This window comes from Phasianus colchicus, chromosome 1 (assembly GCF_987193195.1).
Source record: "Phasianus colchicus chromosome 1, bPhaCol1.hap1.1, whole genome shotgun sequence".
In the NCBI taxonomy this organism is placed as follows: domain Eukaryota; kingdom Metazoa; phylum Chordata; class Aves; order Galliformes; family Phasianidae; genus Phasianus; species Phasianus colchicus.
Window position 1 is genome coordinate 8,579,331 of NC_143436.1, and position 20,259 is coordinate 8,599,589.

Here is a 20,259-nt window from a genome sequence, read left to right on the forward strand (position 1 = left end):
CCGTGAAAAGCATGATGTGGCAAAGCTTAAAACTGAGAAAAGGAGGTGTGAAAAAACCTGAAAATGCCACTGTGACAAATGGGCACCTTTCCCAGGCAGAAATAACAAATCTCTGCAGCACAACTCAGTACTTCCCACTGCCCATACTCACAGCAACAGCACAATGCTCACAAGTGCAGAAGAATAACACTGGCTTAAAGTAAGCATAATTTAGACCTGTCTTTGTAGAGTGACATTTCATTTAGAAACCCACAGACAGTCTCTGTTTCCTGGAATTTAAGCACACAGAAACTTGAATTTAATTAGAAGGATAAAGCAAGTAAGAATTATAAAGAAGAACAAATTTTACAACTGTTTCTACTATGAGACAAGAAAGAAGAACACAGAAGAATAATCTCCATCTTTGGATGCAATAGCAGACCTTTGAGAAATACAAAGATCCTCCTCTTAGTGAGAGCATAATGGATGTGCAATGCCTACTCAGTTTTGCAAAGCCAAAGTCTAACAAAGTCCAAATATATTAACAATGGATTTTTCAAGATGGATATAAAGCAGAATTACAGCAACTGTAAAGCTTTCTGTTTTGGAGAATAGGAGGCAGTATTTGAATCTAACTCATTGCTTGCCACTGTCTAACCTAATCCAGCTTCTAAAGAAAGAGTTATTTTCTACCCGCTAAATAGCACTGTCTTCTTTTTCATATTTCCACTTTCCTTCCCCTTATTTTCTGTGATAGTTTCAGTAAGTCAAAGATGGAAGAATTCTATATAAACACTCCAAATGCCTGAAATCATTTGGATATACTTGTTTTTGCATCAGAGATATCTGAGCTGAATGAGATGGAAGCAACAAATCTAGATGGTTTAAATGCTTCTCATTCCTACATAACAGATACTTAACTGGAGTACACTGTTTAAAGGAAGTCCTCAAAAATGGAAACCAAGGTAAGTGGTGCATACAGAAATACACTATTAAATTCGTAGAGCAAAAGTTGAATACTCTCTCACCTCCTTTGCTCAGCAGTCTACCTACCTGTAAAATACATGCATCAAAATTTCACGGTCTGGTTTAAACAGCATCAAATGGTAATGAAGACAGCTGTTCCATGCCACTAGCATCACTACTTTCTACAGTCACCACTCCAAAGTACCCTGAGTGGTGAAGCAACTCCACAGCTAGGGAAGTATTCAGTGCCCAAGATGAAGTCAAATTTAAGCCCAAGTTCCAAATTAAATCATACCACTTTCACATTCATAACATATTAATGATAGAGGATTTAAAAATAAAGCCCTCAGAATTATAATATGCATTAAATCACTGACATATTGATATGAATAGACTAGCATAAAGGTCAAAGATGCAAGGAAATTGTTCTCAATATAGAAGCAGGGAAAAAAAAATCAGGTATTATCCACTCGATTACCTCAGTGACGTACGTGCTGGGTAAATCAGAGTGAGAATCCTCTTCCTGCTTCAGGCTGGCACCTGAAATCTCCTCTTCAGTTCTTACCATAACTCCATCCATCAGTTCACTACTATTCCTGCTGCTGAATTTTGAGGCATCATCTTCATTATACGCTGAATGCTCTTCATCACTCAGCTTGGATTGATGGATATCATCAGGGAAGCTGTTTGTTTCCAGGCTATCAGGTGGATCTGTCAGGTCAGCTGCCTGAATGTCTGAATCAACAGTAAGTTCTGCCTGAGTGACAGAGGAGGAGATATCTTCAGCAGCAACGGTGCGGATGATGACACTTGGTGTGTGACACTGCACTGTGACATTGTCACTTGTATTCAACAAGTGCTCTGGCTGCAAGGAATATTTGGGAAAAAAAAAAAAAAAGGAGATACAAAAACCCTTCAGGTATCTTCACATCTTTCAGCAATCAGAAAAGAAGCCATTACTAAGTGTAATTGAGGTCTATATGTGTAGTGCATCAACACAGATCACATGCTGATCTTGTGCTAACTGTATAAAGTACACACATAATATGAAACCAAAGCAACTGTTCGGGTGAGGATTGCCCCAGATTTTTAAAAGGTTAGAGATGTTTTCTTTTCCTGACTTTTACATTGCATTTGTTATTCAATTTTCAGTCTCCTCTTACTCTCCCCCTAATGAATACCAGGACTCCCACTATAAGTTTTGTAAATATGAGTATTTGCTTGTTAGAATAAATGAAACATCGGGAAACTGTAGTTTTGCTGGGACAAACCACTAGATGGAGACATCATGTTCAGCCACAGTAAGAACTATCTAAGCCAAATTTTCAAGTAACATAAAGAGACTTAAAAAAACAACACAAAAAGATATGCTCACATTTTTAGTATTTTAAGTAAAGTAACATTGCTATGTCTTAAGAACTGCTTTACAAATTTAACATGCAAATACAGACAGATACCTGCACTGTCAAATTTCCCTCCCTGCCCAAACGTCAGTCATTTCATTGCTCAGAATACGTACAGATAAGGCATGAACTATGATCTGTTCTGGAGAGGCTGGAGCAGCAGCAGCTGTTAGGGTCATGGTAGGACTAGTTGTCAATGTTAAAGGAAGGCCTTGGCTTGAGCTTGTCTGTAGCAAGTATGTACCTGGTGTTCCTGTAGGTTGGAGATGGAAAGACTACAAGAGACAACACAAGTTTAATACCCAAACATACTGCCTTCTTGGGCCACACTCAGCACCCAAAGCATGCTTATTTACATGAACTAGCCTAACTGTAACGCCCCCTGCAAAAAAAACAACCCAAAACCAAACCAAACCCCAATTCCTGCTGCACCAATTGCTATACTGTACTCAAGAAAATAAAAACAATCTCATCTATGGCCTTAGGCCACAGAGACAGATATTAAGTCACGTAGGACTGTATTATGAGGTACAACAGCAGGTAGGATGTGAATACATTCCACTTACTGTCAACACTGAAATGAGACAAAGTGCTATAAATCCCAGCACAGTGGAACTAAAGAATCTCTACTTGCTGGGAGCTTCCTCTGCCCGTTATGTCAGATTTCAACAAGACATAACCATGAAGAGAAACTTCATAGCATTAAAGCATCAAGACAGATTTAAAGCATGTAACTGCAATTCACATTGTGCTCCATGGTCCTAAAAAATTAAAGCTCTGGAAATACACTTCGCTTACAACCTTTAGAAGCTTCATATCTGTTAAATTCCTCTTTCCATTTGAGACTTCTTTTTCTGAAAACGCCCAGTTCCAGTCTCAGAAATAGCTGAGCTGAAGAGAAAAAAAACAACATAGCCAACCACCAGTTCTCTCTTACTTACTGGAAGAATCTCAAAGGTCTGTAGTGTTCCACTGTTTAGCGTTATCGTCTCAGAGTCAACTGTAGCAGCAGGGGAATCTGTTGAGGCTGCAAAAGGAAGAAAAAAATTAAGGGTAAGTGGGTAAACCAAAATGTTTTGGTGCTGCAGAGAGCATTACATACTATAATTGCTACACAGCAGAAAATTGTTAATTCTAGTAATATGGAAAAGAAAACTGACTGCAATCCTAATGACAAGGCTCTCTAGTTTGGTACCTAAGGTACTATATCATGTACAGAAGGCTCCAAAGCAGCAAAAGAAAGTACACACAGTGATAAAAGCAAACACTAAACCTGACATCACAGAATCACAGAATGGCCTGGGTTGAAAAGGACCACAATGATCATCTGGTTTCAACCCCCTGCTATGTGCAGGGTCACCAACCACCAGACCAGGCTGCCCCGAGCCACATCCAGCCTGGCCTTGAATGCCTCCAGGGATGGGGTGTCCACAGCCTCCTCAGGCAACCCTGTTCCCGTGCTTCTCCACCCTTTATGTCATCTAATTAGTTAAACATCATCTAACTACTTAAGATATGTATGAAATTTTTAAGTTCTGGTGTAATGATATCTTTTGAATCGAGTATTATTTTTTTAAACCACTGTCAGATGTAATATTGAGATGTTTATTTTTATATTACTTTTTTATTTTTATTCTTGGTTTTAACTCTTTCTGCTCTTCACAGTATGTCAGCCACTGATGACAGATCAGACACTCCCCAAGGTATCTTGTGTGCTGTGGCTGAAATGTAGAAAAGCTGTCAGTATTCTCATCACTCTTATCATGTGTTACCTTATGATTCTATTACTCTATGATTACAAGTATTTATGTAATTACTTCCATTCGTGCTAACAGTAGCTATGAAAAGCGTAACATATAGTTTATGTGTCACATTTAAGGATCACCATGTCTAAACAAGTAGTACTCCAGGCTTTAAAAGGTATCAAAAACTCTGCTTAGAACCAGAATTAAGAACTTTACTCTTGAAAAACTCAGAAGTTCCAGGAAGCTGATGACAAATTAATACTTTGTCTGAGATTATACAGTAACTCCATACTTATAGGGCAAAAGATATGACGACAGCAATGCTACAAGCACTGAAAACTTAATCATCTCAGAGTCTGTGCTTTCAAAGTAGACTAATTTTGGTTGCTAAGACAGGAGCTCTGACTTTGAAACTTTTATTACTGCAGTGGCATGTCCAAGGTTTCCTGCTGCAGATTTCCTGGCATCCAACAGCAGATAGCTGTGAGGTGTGGACTGTCTGTTACCTAGCCAGTTATGTCCAGAATACTTATAGGAATTATCCCTTTGAAACACAGAGTCTTCTATCATATGTAGCTGCAATTGTCTAATAGGTTTAGCTCTCATGGCATAGAGAAACAGACAGAAAAGTCATGATAAAAAATTCACTTTGATTACACAAGCAAAACTCTTCCAGAAAGCAGATTAGCACGGGGAGGAAGCTTGTTAAGCAGACAGAGAGGCGAGTGACATCACAAAATAACCACTACAGAACTCTGAAAGAACTTAAGGGTTACAAAATACCAGTTGGCTCATCAAAAACCAGTAGCTTTGACCAAGTTGGGTAGAACTTATGACACTACTGATGTGTTACTACAGGTAAAACATTCTAAGCATTGTAGTGCATAGCATTCTAAGAAATAAACTAAATAAAATGAAGATGGCACTTAAGTAGATTAAGACAGATTAATCTAGTGAAATTATCAACAGAAATTTATTTACCTGACTACTCATACTCTGAAGAATCAGTTCTTAGCCTAACTAACTAACATTTTAATCAGTAAGCTAACTAAATTGAAGAATGGTAGTCAATGGAGATGACAGGCTGTTTATGGGGTCACAGGATTGGAGTAACTGGAGTTACCTAATAAGATTAGCTACAAAACCAAACAAAAAGAATGACAGTCAGGATAGAGCTGGTAATAAACGTTTGCTAATGAGTAAAGCTCTTCCTTAAGAGGATGGGAAGCACCAATTTAAAAAAAATGGTTAGAGAAGATCATCAGCTGAACTCATGAGTGTGAATCAGCAACTAACGCTTTCCAGGCTGCCTGTGCCTAGAAATAACTGCATAAAATGGAGCAGGACTGGAAAAACTACTGCATACCTTCTTCCTTCAATGCCCCTTATCAGAAATTAGGCACAGCAGTGTAATGTATTTCACAAAAGATCTTGTAGATTATATTCCATATTGTGGACAAGAGTTACCAGAAAAAAAACTTGAACATTAAATACAGCTACTGCATTTTCCTGAAGAGGCCTCTGCATGTTCTCAAAAGGCCTTTTCAAAAGAGGCTTTTCCAACTAACATGTTATACAGCACACTCTTCTGTCCACGCAGAGAGAAATCACGTGTGCAGGCACTCCAATTGCCATGTCTATCTCCTATTCTCAGTTGCAGCTAAATCTGCCTAACGAAGTTAGAAATGGGTAAACTGAATCTGAAATTATGTCATGGCCAAAGCAGAATTAACTCCTCCTTCACCTTCTTAACGTAAGAAAGCTTTAGTTTCATTAGAGGACAGCAAGTCGTGCATTTCAGCTACTTACAGACATGTGTAATCTGGACTGGGATCTGCAAAGCTGTCACAGGGCCTGGTGTGTTCCCTGCATTCTCCTCCAAGCGAGCCACTCGAATCTGCACGTGCTGAACCCCTGAACTGGAGTTACTGTTTGGTAATCCACCTCCAGATTTGTTCTCTGAAAGCTGGTGCCCTGGATTGTTTTTTTGGTTCTCATGCAGTTGTTTAAGACCCTTTATCAGCACTGAAAGAAAGAATATTCATGCTCAAGTATGTTGAAGAAGGACATTTGAAATGCTGCATGTGACATTTATCCAAAATGAAAAAAAAAACAAAACAACCAAATCCTTCTGAAGTTGGAACCTAACTAATTCAGAGAGATTTTAAACTAGAAAGTTATTACATACATACAACACATTTATAGTTACCTACTGGAGTGAGCCTGAATTTCTTAAAGAAACTAGATATTTCAGCATGCATGGAAAAGAAAGAAATGCTCATAATATTTTAGACCTCTTCAAAAGCTTTTGCAGTATCTTGCCAAGTTAGAATTAAATGTTGTACCACTAGTTGGGCAATGTTGCTGTAAGAAGTAAACCTCTAATCTTGCAAAAGATTGGATTGGATTTATTCATGTAGTTGACAGATCTGTCACTGGAAATAGGGATCATGAGTCAGAATTAATCTCTCAGCAGCTGCACTACAATCTGCATACAAAATGGCCCATTACTCCAATAAAACCACCCACCTATTTTCCCTTACTATCACTTTGGTCCCTCTGAAGTTGACATAAACAAAGTGACAAAGCTGTGGTCTTTGTTCTTCTAGCATGCAATTAGAGGGAACTGCTACACATCTCCCATTCTTGACAGCACGAGCATTTTTCATCAAGGAAACAGGAACAGATCTTGTGGATTCAGTCATGTATTTATATTATCAAGTATTTGATACAGCTATCTACTAATATACGTTTGGTACCATATTAAGCATAACAGGGACACCCTCTCAACTGCATCCTCCCATTATGTTATACCTTTCATTACAATATGACTAATTTCTATGTTTCTGTGATTTTTTTTTCCTCTATCCACAACAGAAAAGAAGGAGTGAATGAAAGTTCACAGAAACTTTGGCTCTAGTTTCTCTGACCAAGAATGAAAGGAATCAGCGACACATTTAGAGAGCTTTATAATCCCAATTCTTCCACTCTTCCTCACTGTACAGCAAGTAACTGATTTGCCTTTCGCTGCAGTCAACATAGAGCCAATATTTAACCTCACGTAGATTACCTTTAAAATGATAAATGCAACAGACCTAATCTGAGGTGACACTGCTAGGCTGCAAATCCATATCCTTCTGAAACTGAAGGGGCTGCTGCCCTACATACCAAACACTGTCATCAACTGTGACCTGCCAGCTGATCTGCTTATCTATGTGCTCTCACTTAAAACAAAGATAAGGGACTTGGCAAAATCTACAGTTAAGTTGTATACAACTATTTGGCTTGTTTCAACAGAAACACTCAAGAGACTGGATGTGGATGCAATTTAGCCAGCGGATAGCAAAGGGCTGGTAACTTCCAGCCTACAAAGCAATGTGCTCTTCAGCCTGCAATGCTTTAAGTAGACAAAAAAATCCAGCCTTATTCCTTTGATGCTTGTGAAAGAAGTTTTTTCAGAAAAGTGCACAACTAGTACATTACCAGGGAATGAAACATCTTTGTGGTTTGCAATCTGTCTTTTGATGGTCCACCATTTACTCCGAAGCCACTGTGGTGAGCGGACACTACTCCATCCTTCAGCGAGTAAATCCCAATTGATGTCGTTTTCATCAGAAACTTCAAGTTCCGCTATCCTGACAGGATATAGAAAACATTCACCTGTTAGAAACTACCCTCTGGACCAGAAGGGGTGTTGCACATCTCTGGTCTTGTCACATGTAACAGAGGCAAAATGGCATGCTAGTGAATAGTCTGCCAGAGCTCATGTATCGACATACGCTTCCAAGGCTCCACGCTGCCAGAGGTCAAGCAAAATCATGAACAACAGAAAATGGACTAGACCTGTTAGATGAGCCAGTCCATCTCCTTGCCATGCAGGATTATTCTCCTTATTACGTATACATTAGGGCTTCATTCAGATTATTGTTAGGCATTACAAACAATGGCATTTGTGTCTTTTATTCTTTGGAAAATCATTCCTCAAACACATCTCCACAGTGGGAAATATTTCCTGAGATTCACTCTGAACGTTCACTTAATTAATTTCATGTTATGTTTACTTCTGTTTTCTCCTAAATAACACTCATCCATCCTTAATTTATTTATTTATTTTTGCCTCCTCTCAAATGCTTCTTAGCCAAAGTAGATAAAGATGAAATTAGCTACAATATTAAATGGTTCCTCATAAATTAATCCCATCAGGCTCTCCAGGAAAGGAGCAGTCTCCACACAGTTCTGGCAGACGTTACGCACAACACTGGATTCTACCAGAATCTGTCTGAATACTGTTAATATCTCTGAAGTGCCTCCTGCTCATCTGTACCTGGAGCACATGAAAGAGAGGTGAAAAGCAAGAAGGGAAAGGATTTTTGTAAAAGTTAAATTCTCTTCATAAATCAAGCAATGATACTGAATATTGATAGCTAAAAGAAACAAACAAAAAAAAAATGGAAAAAGGTACCAAAACCAATCCTGAAGGATGACTGTACTATAGAGTTAAAAAGATACCACTTGTGCATAAATACTAGGAATTACAGCCAGCACATACTGAAATGCAGAATCAGGTTACTCATTTTGAGATCAGGTCAAACAGATTCAGGAAATCAGTGAATAGTGCTCTGTAAATAATTTTTAGATTCCCTTGTATGCCCAGGATTTTTATTCCCACCCCCGACTATGAACCCATAAAAATCCACTGGCTAAAAAGCCTGAGTTAAAGGCATTTGAAATTGTGAGGAGGACTGGAGAGAGCAAAAGATTTCCAAAGTTACTGAGCTTTTCACTACCAGGTTGCCAGTTCAAATGGAGTCATCAAAAATGCTGAAATTCAATCAATGTTTGTCAGCCTACATGAAATTAATTTGCAGTCTCGGTTTAGTTCTTTGTAGACGAGATGTCCACATCACAGAAACCACCACCACACTTGACCCTTGTTGGTCATCTCATCAGAGAGGCCAAGGACTGAATGGGCAGGGAGACTGAACTACCCTCCAGTTAAGGGTTAAAGCGCATTGGTGGGGCAATGTGTGGGAAGCTTGCACGGTCGCTGCCTGTGCTGTACCTGTTCTGTGGAATAAAGAAGACTTCAGTCTCCAGGGTTTTCAATCTGACACCTTTCACGAGCACTAAAATTCACTAAAAAAACAAAAAACAAAAAATATGTTCAATAATAAATCTCTGGGAACTGTAAATGCAGCAGTGACTTTTGGAAGCTTCTAAAATTTTTAAGAGTCTAAGAGACCAGCAAAAGGGACCCCAATGGAATCCTGCTAGCATCACATATTCTCAACCTTTAAAAGCAACTAAAATAACAAACCTTAAGATCAGATTTATTTCATCTTCCTTGGTCCACTCAGTCCCCCCACTTTGTTTCCAGTTGAGATAGTTGAGCCATTTAGAGCGGCACTGTTTTTCAGAGCGTGTTCCGACCCGTTCTGCTACAGCAGCCCACGATACACCTTGTGTGACAATGTCACCTGGTTCTGTGCTAGTTAGCTCGTGAACTACTTCTGCTAGTCTCTTTTCTTCTTCTTCTGTCCACTTTCCTGAAAGAGAAAAAAGCCCTCCAACTTAACCAGCAGCAGATGACCTCTGTTCTGACCTGTGACATCAACTGATACATTTATCTTCATCACCGAACATCGTATTCCAGATACAAGTATGGACTTGTGAAGAAGGTATGATTGTTCTCATTTACCAACAATTTACAATATAATCCATTCTTAACTAATAGGGTTAGGGTTCATAATTCATTTTTCCCATGCTATTGTCAAGTTATATCCTCTCTTCTTGTGGATGAATGAAGCCACACAGTACTTATCAAAATATCAAAGCAAACTGGTCCAAGCTACATGACTTATACGAGTTGAAGTAAATTAAACACATAAAAACTTTAGCTTACAATAACTACATGAGGTCCAATGAAGTTTTTTCTTCCATTTAAATATATAAATTACAAAATAAACAATACTTTACTCATTAAGTGCTCCTGTCTCTTAATTGACATAAAGACATAAAACACTCAATACAAGGCAAAGTATTTTTAATCCACTTCAATAAAATATGCTCCAGTGGCATAAACATGATGGATAACTGACTTCAGAACTGATCTTTAAGATGATAAACAGCAGAAACTTATACTAAATGCATTCTAAAAAGGTCCACAGATTTCACACTTTACTCACTCAGCCCAGATTTGCACATCTGAAAACAGGATCACAGAATGTTTTGGGTTGGAAAGAACAAAGATAATCCAATACCAAACCTCCTAACACCAGCAGGAATGCCATCCACTGGGTCAGGTTGCCAAAGCCCCATCCAACCTGGCTCTGAACTCTTCCAGAGATGGGGCATCTACAATTTCCATGGGCAACCCATTCTGGTATCTCACCACCCTCATAATGAAGAATTTCTTCCTTGTATCTAATCAGTTATTGACAGAGGTGGAGATGGGACAACTCTAACTGGAACATGTCACTGACTGGCATTTACCTCACCTGTGTTGCAGGTATCCTTCATCAATCTACATCGATCTTTTACAGAAGAGGCACTTCTCCCCAGTGCAGCTCCTATTGTGGCCCAGTCGTTGCCGTGCTTTATTCTCAGTCTGAAGAGAAACATGCCTATTAGCACTATATCTGTTTATAAGATTACCAAAGTAACTCTCTACAAAAGTAGGAAAAACGTGCACTTCACAAACTTAAAAACAGAATGAGAAGTCACTTTGTTACTACTGTACAGAATTTTTAATATATTTTCTGTTATCACTGATAATTTTTCTATGTATCACTAGAAATCTTTTCAGTGGTATAGCTAAGCCTCAGGATACTTGCTTTTAAAAGAAGTATCTATAACTTATTATCTATTTGTCATTCAGGTGTGTTGTGAAGCATAATTATTGCGTAAGCACAGTATGAATGTTTAGATAAACATGCAATATCCCTTCTACACAGGTTCCCTGATTTTTTTTAAAGTGGTATAGAGACTGCTTGAGAAATCTAAGTAATGCCTAATCAAAATCCAGGCAAGCTATAACTTAAATGAGGCAAAATAGTGTAAATTAAACTCATAATTTTAACTTCTATTTTCCTGCCATACACAGGCATCTTGTGAGTGACAAACCAGCTAAACTGACCTAAACAAATCCATCAACACAATGTAATGAACCCTCTGCCTTCCTTCAGCCCAGCATGGTTTCTTCAGACTGGTTTCTTCAAGCTCTAAGAGGAGATAAAGCCTGTTGCCCTTCCCTCTTCATCTAATGGGTTCATGACAAAACCAAAAAGCCTTATTGACAATTTATGTCTCTCTCTCATACTTCATAGGGAAATCCTACCCATGATCAGTGAATTTCTTTACAAACAACCTTTGCAGGAGTTTCCTCCTGCAAGAAGAAAAGGATTGCTGTTTTTCACTAGCACAATCACAACTGAGCTTCACTGTGCTTGTAAAAACAATGACTTGTTTCAGCAGAAGGCTTATTTCAGGCTTTGCTGCACGTTACTTAAGTCTTGAATATACACTAAAAAATAATCAAAATATATATTTGATTTCTCTTCAGAATAATTTAGCAGCCACAACTTTCTGATAGGTGAAGAACTCAAATTTACACCTGACTTTATAGGTGATTTGCCTGACTTCATAAGTGATTTCAAGTGATTCCATACAATAAAACATCCTGTTACAACCACTCAAAGTACTCAATATGACCCTGTTAATAAGACTTACTCTTTAAGCCTTTCAATTTCCTCAGGTGTATACCTAGAAAACAGGTAAACAAAAAGACATCATTTTAAACAGAAAGCATACAGCACAAATATTTTTGTTTTACTAACCACACAGTAAATTTTAATTACCATGAAGATTAAAGAATTTCAGCTCTAAGAAACAATGACAAAATGCCTGGAGAGAACTCAAAGAACAATTGTCATTTACCACGGCAGTACATTTCTAAGGCAATCTGGTCTAAAATTTCTCTCATTTGCCACTGAAAATCTCCATTCTCAGTGAAGTCACTTTAAAAAACACAATTAGAATGTCATCTGTTAGTCTCTAAAACAAACAGCTACTTTCTTTCCTTTCTGTCTCAGTACACAACCAGCATAAGGCAGGAACCAATTAAAAAAAATCACCATTGGGATAATATTGTACTTTCCAACCACCTTTAAAAACTAAAACCACATGTCCTTAGCAGCACTTCCAGATCGCACCATACCCACTGCTTTACAGACAGGGAAACTAAGGGCAGACGGATTAAGAGCAATTAGCTCAAGGTCACAGTTCTAGGAAGAAACTATACCTCAGCAGATCCATGCTTGTGTCAAAGTCTTCTAAATGCATCAGAATCCCCTCTGCAGTCTGCCTTTTAAGTTGTGGATACCATCAACTTAACTATTATCACGGTTGTTCAAGCAGAATTCAGCAGAGGTCACTTATGATCAGGAAGAGCTGGGTCTGTTTGGCTAGTATCTTCTGTGTCACGCGTAACATGTCAAACATTAAACAAATGACTCTACTCATACCAATAAAACCATGCAGCATTAGAGGTTTTCATACTTTCCAACATGGTTTCTGTCATCATACATGCGAAGAACTCTTCTATAAACAGCAAAGAGAGGCCGATTCAGACCCCAAGCTATTGTCCTGTAGAAATCTTTTCTTTCATCTTTTGACATTTCAAATATAATTTCAGTGGCATCTTTTATTCCACGGGCCTAGAGGAAAGTATTTAAAAAAAAAGCTTAGATGAAGAGTCCTAGAGCTCAAGCAGAACATTCAAGAACTGAAGCTTCACATACCATTATGAAGTTTTCCATGTATTCCAAATAAGGAAGCCCATGATTTTAACTGAGTATTTATAAATCAGCTGCTTTAAATAAAAGTCTTGAACATTTGGCTTTTAACACTGAAACTTGGGCAAAAACTGAAGCTCTAACCTTTCTCCACATGAAATCCGTCCAACAAATTATCAGAAGTTGAACATCATAATAGAATTAGCTTGGTGTCATACAAGGCAAAGTTGTCAAACAGTTCTCTAACAATTTGTTACTTTACTTTAGATATTCTTGATCGAAAAGCTACTCTTTTTCTAATGGAAATTGCAAGCAGATTTTAATACAAAAAAGCCAATGTAATTAAGTATAAAAGGAAAGTTTTTGCTTCATCTCAGCTTCAACAAAAAAACTTTAACAGTTTATTTATTGAAAGTACTACATCTCCAAAAAACAAGAAGCAAGATAAATGGGAAGGTATGAATCAGACAAATTAGCAGTAACTCAGTTATCTAAGTGACTTAAAAACATTCATCTAGATTTAGAAAAGTATTACTCACTATGAACGATTTAGTTGCAGAAATTCTAATACAGATGTGGGTAGGCACAAGTTGCTAGAACCAACACCAAGGATTTCTATGGCAGTGAAGACTGAATTCAAAGATATTCTAATCCACAAATACAGGATGGTGAACCTGTAATATCCAGCCTATGGATTTGCAGCTGCACACACTAAGTAAGCTCAAATATTCTCAGCTGTAAGCAAACCACAAATGTGACTTACTGGTGATTATCACTGTTGGCATGTTAACTGCATGCCTGTTTCTATGCTGAACTATGATACTGGTATATTAAGGGTATGAAAGCAGATATTCTATTAGTATTGTAAAAACAGGTAAGATATGGTATTAAGTCTGGAAGTTAACTCAACTTAGTAAGGAAAATCATCTTTGCAATGTTCATTCTGTAGTCTTAAATCTTGTGTACAACTATGTTATGTATTTCAAATAGGTAATGACAATTTCTACTATGTACTGATAGAATCATGTATAGAACATTCTGTAAAGTGCTGAAGGAAACTGATTTCTAGTAGCAGCATAGCTATACCAACAGGCAGATAACATACTTTAACACATACCTTTAAGTAACGTTCAATGTTACTCATCAAAATGTCAATTTCTTCCTTTGACCACATCCCTTGCTTCCACTTATGGCCTTAAAATAGAAATGAAACTGAAGTGAAAGTCAGCAAAGCAAAGTATCAGAAAACAGATCCCTCATTACTGCAATGAATTAAGAAAGAAAAAGGAGTAGTAATTTTAGATATTTTAACTAGAATTGATTTCAAACAGATGTTATTTCAGAACTGATAAACGATACTTAGTGACTTATCAACTGCCAAGAAATATTTAAATCAAGCAAGTCAGATGCCTCATCAAAACCATTCTTTTTGCAAATAACACTGATTTCTTTATGTGCTGTGTGCTCATGTTTTCAGGGTCTCTCTTCAAACAAAACTATCACAGAATCATTAACGTTGGAAAAGACCACTATGACTATGTGGTCCAACCATCAACCCATCCCCACCACGCCCACTAACCACATCCCTCTGTGCCACATCTCCTCACTTCTTGAATACTTCCAGGGATGGTGACTCCACCACCTCCCTGAGCAGTCTGTGCCAATGCATTACCATTCCTTCCGAGAAGAAATTTTTCCTAATACCCAACTTGAAAAACAACAACAAAAAAGAAGTAGACACCTGAAAACCTGGAACTTGAAAAAAACTAGAAAGATTCTGTCTTGAAACTGACAGAAATTACTATGCACTCAGATGATTCCAAAAGCTGAAACTTAAAATGTAACTCATAATATTACTTTGGGAATTGGCAGCACTTTGGGCTTCTCTTACATGCCTTATTGCTTCCCAGTACATGAGTAGTGCTATCCACCAGTGCCTTCCACATAGGCATTCTCTTTTTTTTTCCCATTGGAAAAAAAAAGTGGGCACAGACAAAAGAAAGACTCATGTCAAGTGTTCTATTTCCCAAATAAAAGTGGCAAATCAATAGAAATAAATGTTATGCTTCCTGTCTATGACCTTAGTCACTTCAAGGGCAGCTAAGCTCTGACAGTAAAAACAATTCACATTATTCAAAGGAAAAATTCCAAGGATTGGTTTCAATAAATCATTAAGACATTCCTCACTTGAATTTATGCATAGCTTCCTCTTTTTCCCCTCATAACATACTTAATAGCAATGATCACTTAAGATTATGCTGGTGACCCAGTATACATCCTGGTGAGTGTTGGCTACCTGCCCATCTCTGCTCAGAGAAATCATGGTACTTCCTTCTCAGCTTGCTAATTACCAGAGCTGAGAAGCAGTACACACCAGAAGATTATTTACTTAAATTCCAAGTACAGGCATTATTACTAATTCTGTTCAAACTGATGAGAGAGCCTGTGCATGATGATTTCAAACTCCTCTTCCAAAGCTACAGAGGCAGAACTTAGCACTCTAGCTGTGATTCATGCCATTATCAAAGCACCGGAACTGACCTCTGAAGAGACAAAGCTACTTCTTTACATGGAATAACCTTTAACACCCTACTATTTTAGGAAAGGAAGTCCATTTTTGTACTTAATGTTTGCACATTTAGAGCCAAGCTTATCATACTTTCTTTTCCCCAAGACCTGTGGGCATTCTTAACAGGTGGAGATTATTATAAGCTCAAGTATGTCAAACTTCCAGCTCATATAAGAGGAGATAAGAAGTGGGATTCCTTCACAGCTGATCTCATGGAGACCTCGGAAGAGGCTCAGCTAGTATAGTTTCACAAATAATTTCCTAAGTATATTTCACTGGAAAGGTCTTCCCCATGCTATTTCTCTTAATTAAAATCACCACATTTAGTGCCCTAATTCATCCACAACTGTAAGATGTCACTTGTGATGTCAGATGATATGGCTGTGAGAAAGCTACAAAAAAAAGGACCAAACGCAGTAAGTTTCTGACATGTTTTGCAAGACACTCATCAAATATAAGATCACCAAGCCACATGCAGCCATTTTTCTGCCAGATCACCAGTATTTGCTCCTTCAGCCAGAGCTGAGAATGTGCTACTCTCAATGTAAGTCCTTCACCATTAGCTATCGAAAAAATGGTAACCTTGGTACTCTCTCTCATCCCAGAGCACAGAAATGTAGTAACATGCTTGTAACACTGCAGAAACATGACAGTGATATAACAGACACGGACAGAACTGCTTGGCTCCCTTCCTCTTAATTTTCCATATCCAACACCTGGACTTTTCATGCCTCATCCATATTTTTTCACAGACTCAGCAGCGCTCTGGAGTAGAAATCATTGTGTAAGGGACCATTTGCTTCTGTGAGAGAAAACCACTGCCTTCCCCTCAAGTTTTTTAACAATAAAGGATTTTGCTTTGAACTGATAGAAGAGAGATTTTTTTCTGTGAAGCAGTAAGGTTAAGATAAGACAAACAGTGGAAAGACTGAGGAATTTGGAGAGGTGTATTCATTTGACATGACGTAAGTTGCTTAGGCACGCTTGGGAGGGTGGAGGGACAAAAAAAAAAAAGTCAACAACAAACCTCTGAAGCTCAGCAACTGCTGAACTGCTTCCAAATGACCACGCATTTGGAAAAGGAAGAATATTGTCAGCTGGTAGTTTTAGGAGTAGCAGTGTTCGTTTCAGTATTAATCTGTGCACAAGTCCAGAAATTCATTTTTTCACAAGTACCTACCCTGTGACTGGTGCTTCCTCCCAACCAAACAAATGGAGCCAACACACAACCATGTGCCTCATCTGTGCTGAGAAACATTACCCACAGCAGTTCTCTACATGGCCATTAGAAACACTTTGACCACTTCAAGGATAGCTTCTCTTCCCTTCCAAGTGTATCTGAAGTCCCAGCTTTCTTGCACACAAAGTGTAAGAGAGATGGTGAAGACTTAAGACTTAATGCACTGCATTTCTCTGCAGTTTTAGAACAGGTCTTCTCAAGTATCTACTATAAAAGCCAGACCAAAGATTACTTTATGCAACCTGCAAAATGTTCTCAAGGACATTTTGAACAGCTTGCATTCCTACAGAGAATTTAAGTGTCCTACCTTTATTTGTCAGGGAATCCTTATCCTCTTTGGTTGTGAACCAGGCTTGACTAACAGCTGACACTTCTTCATTGCCCATTGGAGAGATTTCATCCAGCTGTTCATTCTGAAGGATCTTGAAAAGATAAGAATGAAATGGCATGAAATCTTCCATTCTTTCTATCACGCTCCATCTAACATAGAGGCATAACTTGAAGGAAAAGGAAACCATCACATCTAGTTACCCTGTTGAATGCTCAGACAGTACCAGATGTAGCATTAAAAGTAAATTCACTTCTTGAAGGACGTAAGTAAGATTTAGCATCTTAATGGACAGATGCTGTGGGAATTAGGCATACAGCAGTCTTCATACTGTTTAAATTATAGTGAATAGAAAGAATATCATGGACTTTGGTGGAAAGAGGACTGTAACCAAGTTCTCCAGTATAGACCTTTTAAATATGGTACACTCACAAGGAAAACAGAGCATGACCATTAGGACTGGTGACAAGCCTGCTTAACTCTGTTATAAAGTTAAATTTATAACTAAAAAAACCCCCAACAAAACAGCAGAAATATATACATAAAATGATCCAACTGCACTTTTACGTAATGTTTACAAACAAGGCCTGCCCTCAAATGCATCAGTTTCATACTAACAGTAACTTTACTCTTTTAATAAGACTTTTCTGCTCTTTGTTTCCATTTTCACTTCAATTTCTGTAATGATATACATGAAATAGGTCAATTTTGAAGTTTTACTCTACCTGAATCTGAGTAACAGTTCCTTCGTTAATCTCATCTTCAGCTACCTCAGCAGTAGCAGTCATGGTCACCTCAAAGCTCTGATCATTTTCTGAAACTTCAGAATAGGAAAGTCAGTCACATACCTTATTTCTGTAACATTTTTATGCAAGCTATATGGGTGAAAAACTTCCTCCTAATATCTAACCTAACCCTCCCCTGTCTCAGTTTAAAACCATTCCCAATTCTACTGTAGATATAAGTTGCTGCAAAACATCCAAGACTCTAAGAGGTAAAAAATATAAACATGTATTAATAGAATTTGTAAACTGAACACAAGATATTCAGCTTACAATCCAAAGAGTTAACTTTTAACTCTTACCAACAGAAATAACTGCTTCAACTTAAAACAACTTACTTGGAACTGCAACAACAGAAATGCAGGGAGCTGAGTCATCAAGGCTCTGGTCATCCTCTGACAAGCAAAGTCTTTTGTGTGGAGGTTCGGCGCTGTCTTCAGAGTTTACTTCATCAGTTTCTAGCAACAAAAACATACATGGGACCCTTTATATCTGCAAAGCGAAGGTCTTGAGAAAAACTGGACAATGACCAAATCAAAAGCAGAAGCAATTGTGAGAGGTTGGTTGAGATGGTTATTACTGCCCAGGACCTTAACATCAGTTATGGGCATTAACAGTTCGTATACATATTCCATGAAGTTTTCTTCATAAATTCCACCCGCAGATTGTTATCCTTCAACTCCCTGCTGCATAACAAAACCCTTAAGCCCACGGAAATTTGTGTGTGTGCTCAGTTCTAAGAACACATTTCCAATGAAATAAATGAGAACAGCTATAGCCTTGTCAGGCATATACCTACAAAATTTGGGGGCTTACATATGACACTTCATCTTTCTTTAAATTGAAACAGAATCTCAGCAATATAAGCAGAATCCCAATAGCTTGTCTAATTGGAGGCAGGCAAGAATCATAGAAAGATCAATGAAAAAAAAGAAGAAATAATACCGTGCAATACAATTCAATACCGTTTTGAGGGCAATGAAGTATGAGGTTTCCTTCAGTGTCCTGAGTCAGAGTCACGGAGTTCACTGTTTCTACTGTCACTGTGTCAGACTCTTCTTCAACTGTGCTCATACTCAAATCTGAAAGAGCAATGCACACGTTAGTTTCCTTCAGACTGCTGCCTTGCCCATAATGCTGCTGCCTTTTTCTCAAACAGCCCATCAAAACCAACAGAGAGAATGACAAATCTCCATCTGTTCTTTTAAAAGAATAATTCCAGAGTTAAAAGAGATTTATCTGCCATTGCCACTTCTTCATACTTATACACTGCACAGAGTAGAATCTGGTAGTTTCAAAGCTACTATTCTAGTTAAAATAACACTCAACATTCATACTCAGGAGCATTTCAGATCTACTTTGTTGTTCTTTTTATTTTTGGAATAGAAACCTAAGCTGTTATTTTTCAGCATCTTTTAATTTTTGCCCCTTTGGTATTTGTAACATTTCTCATTTATTATTTTACAGTTACATAACCTTGTAAAGCCAGTCAACACTGAGAAATACTTCTGTACTCATACTGCTCATAGCTGAGCTATTTACAGAGTGCTAAGGTGCAAAGTTTGATTCTCCTTTCACGCATACAAATAACTGCTAGTGCTTCTTCTCCACCAAAGAATGAACGTAAGCATCAGAAAAGCTGAATGTAGGTAGTCACCATCATAAAAGATTACAGAAGTAGTGCCAGGGGTAAGCAATATGGACTGAAGTGAAGTGCAGCACTACAAAGTGTTCCTGCTAATTTCACTGCCATCACAGAAGCACTGTTCAGAAACACAAAGTCTGAACAAATTTCAATGTAAAGTAATACTGCTACTAATTGGAAAAAAAAAAAAAAAAAAAGAAGTGTCTTCTCAAACATTATCAATTAAAAATAAAAATAACTTGTCATCAGAAAACACGCTCTCTGGCATTGAAGATTGCTGAGAGCAGTACTTTCTCAGAAGGACAAAATCATGGCAGGTCTTTACTAGCTGTGATGTTTGCTGCGTGGCCAAAGCACTGACTGTTAAGAAGCAAAAGAGGAAACCTTAACTCTAAAAGGTGAAGAACTCATTGGTACTTTCTGGATAACTTTATGTGGAGAACGTTGTTCATCCAAACCTGAGATCTCCACTGCAGCTGGGGAAGAAGGTACACCACGACCAGCAGCTGCTATACAGAGATGGAACAGGAATCCAGACAGGTAGCTGCTGAGGCACATCTAACAACAGCATCGAGATCCCAAGTACTCCTTAAGCAGCACAGAAAGATGTGCACAGCACTGTCCCAGAAGTTGAGATCTGCTAGGAAAGAAACATCCCTTGGTGTAACCCCTAGCCTGAGCAGGGCTTTTGAAACCTTCTGCCATTCTCCCAAGAGTGGTTCATCCCAACAGTAGGTGCAGGCTTTACAAGAAACAGAATCATATTCTGTGTTTAACGCTCCATGTTTAGCATATGTCAACTTCCCTGAC

At 38.1% G+C, this 20,259-nt stretch overlaps 1 protein-coding gene across 1 annotated transcript in view; it reads right to left on the reverse strand.

Annotated features, from left to right (window-relative positions):
- Positions 1-20,259, reverse strand: part of DMTF1 (cyclin D binding myb like transcription factor 1) — a 28,484-nt gene that overhangs the window by 3,893 nt on the left and 4,332 nt on the right. Inside the window, exons 2-15 of the mRNA XM_031590296.2 lie at positions 18,770-18,886; positions 18,143-18,262; positions 17,748-17,842; positions 17,002-17,116; positions 14,003-14,079; positions 12,650-12,807; positions 11,822-11,854; positions 10,591-10,700; positions 9,411-9,639; positions 7,577-7,728; positions 5,903-6,118; positions 3,290-3,375; positions 2,465-2,623; positions 1,424-1,810 (exon numbers count right to left, since the gene is read on the reverse strand). Coding sequence (XP_031446156.1) covers positions 1,424-1,810; positions 2,465-2,623; positions 3,290-3,375; positions 5,903-6,118; positions 7,577-7,728; positions 9,411-9,639; positions 10,591-10,700; positions 11,822-11,854; positions 12,650-12,807; positions 14,003-14,079; positions 17,002-17,116; positions 17,748-17,842; positions 18,143-18,262; positions 18,770-18,878 — 2,046 coding nt within the window. The 5' untranslated portion in view covers positions 18,879-18,886. The remainder of the gene's footprint in view (positions 1-1,423; positions 1,811-2,464; positions 2,624-3,289; positions 3,376-5,902; positions 6,119-7,576; positions 7,729-9,410; positions 9,640-10,590; positions 10,701-11,821; positions 11,855-12,649; positions 12,808-14,002; positions 14,080-17,001; positions 17,117-17,747; positions 17,843-18,142; positions 18,263-18,769; positions 18,887-20,259) is intronic.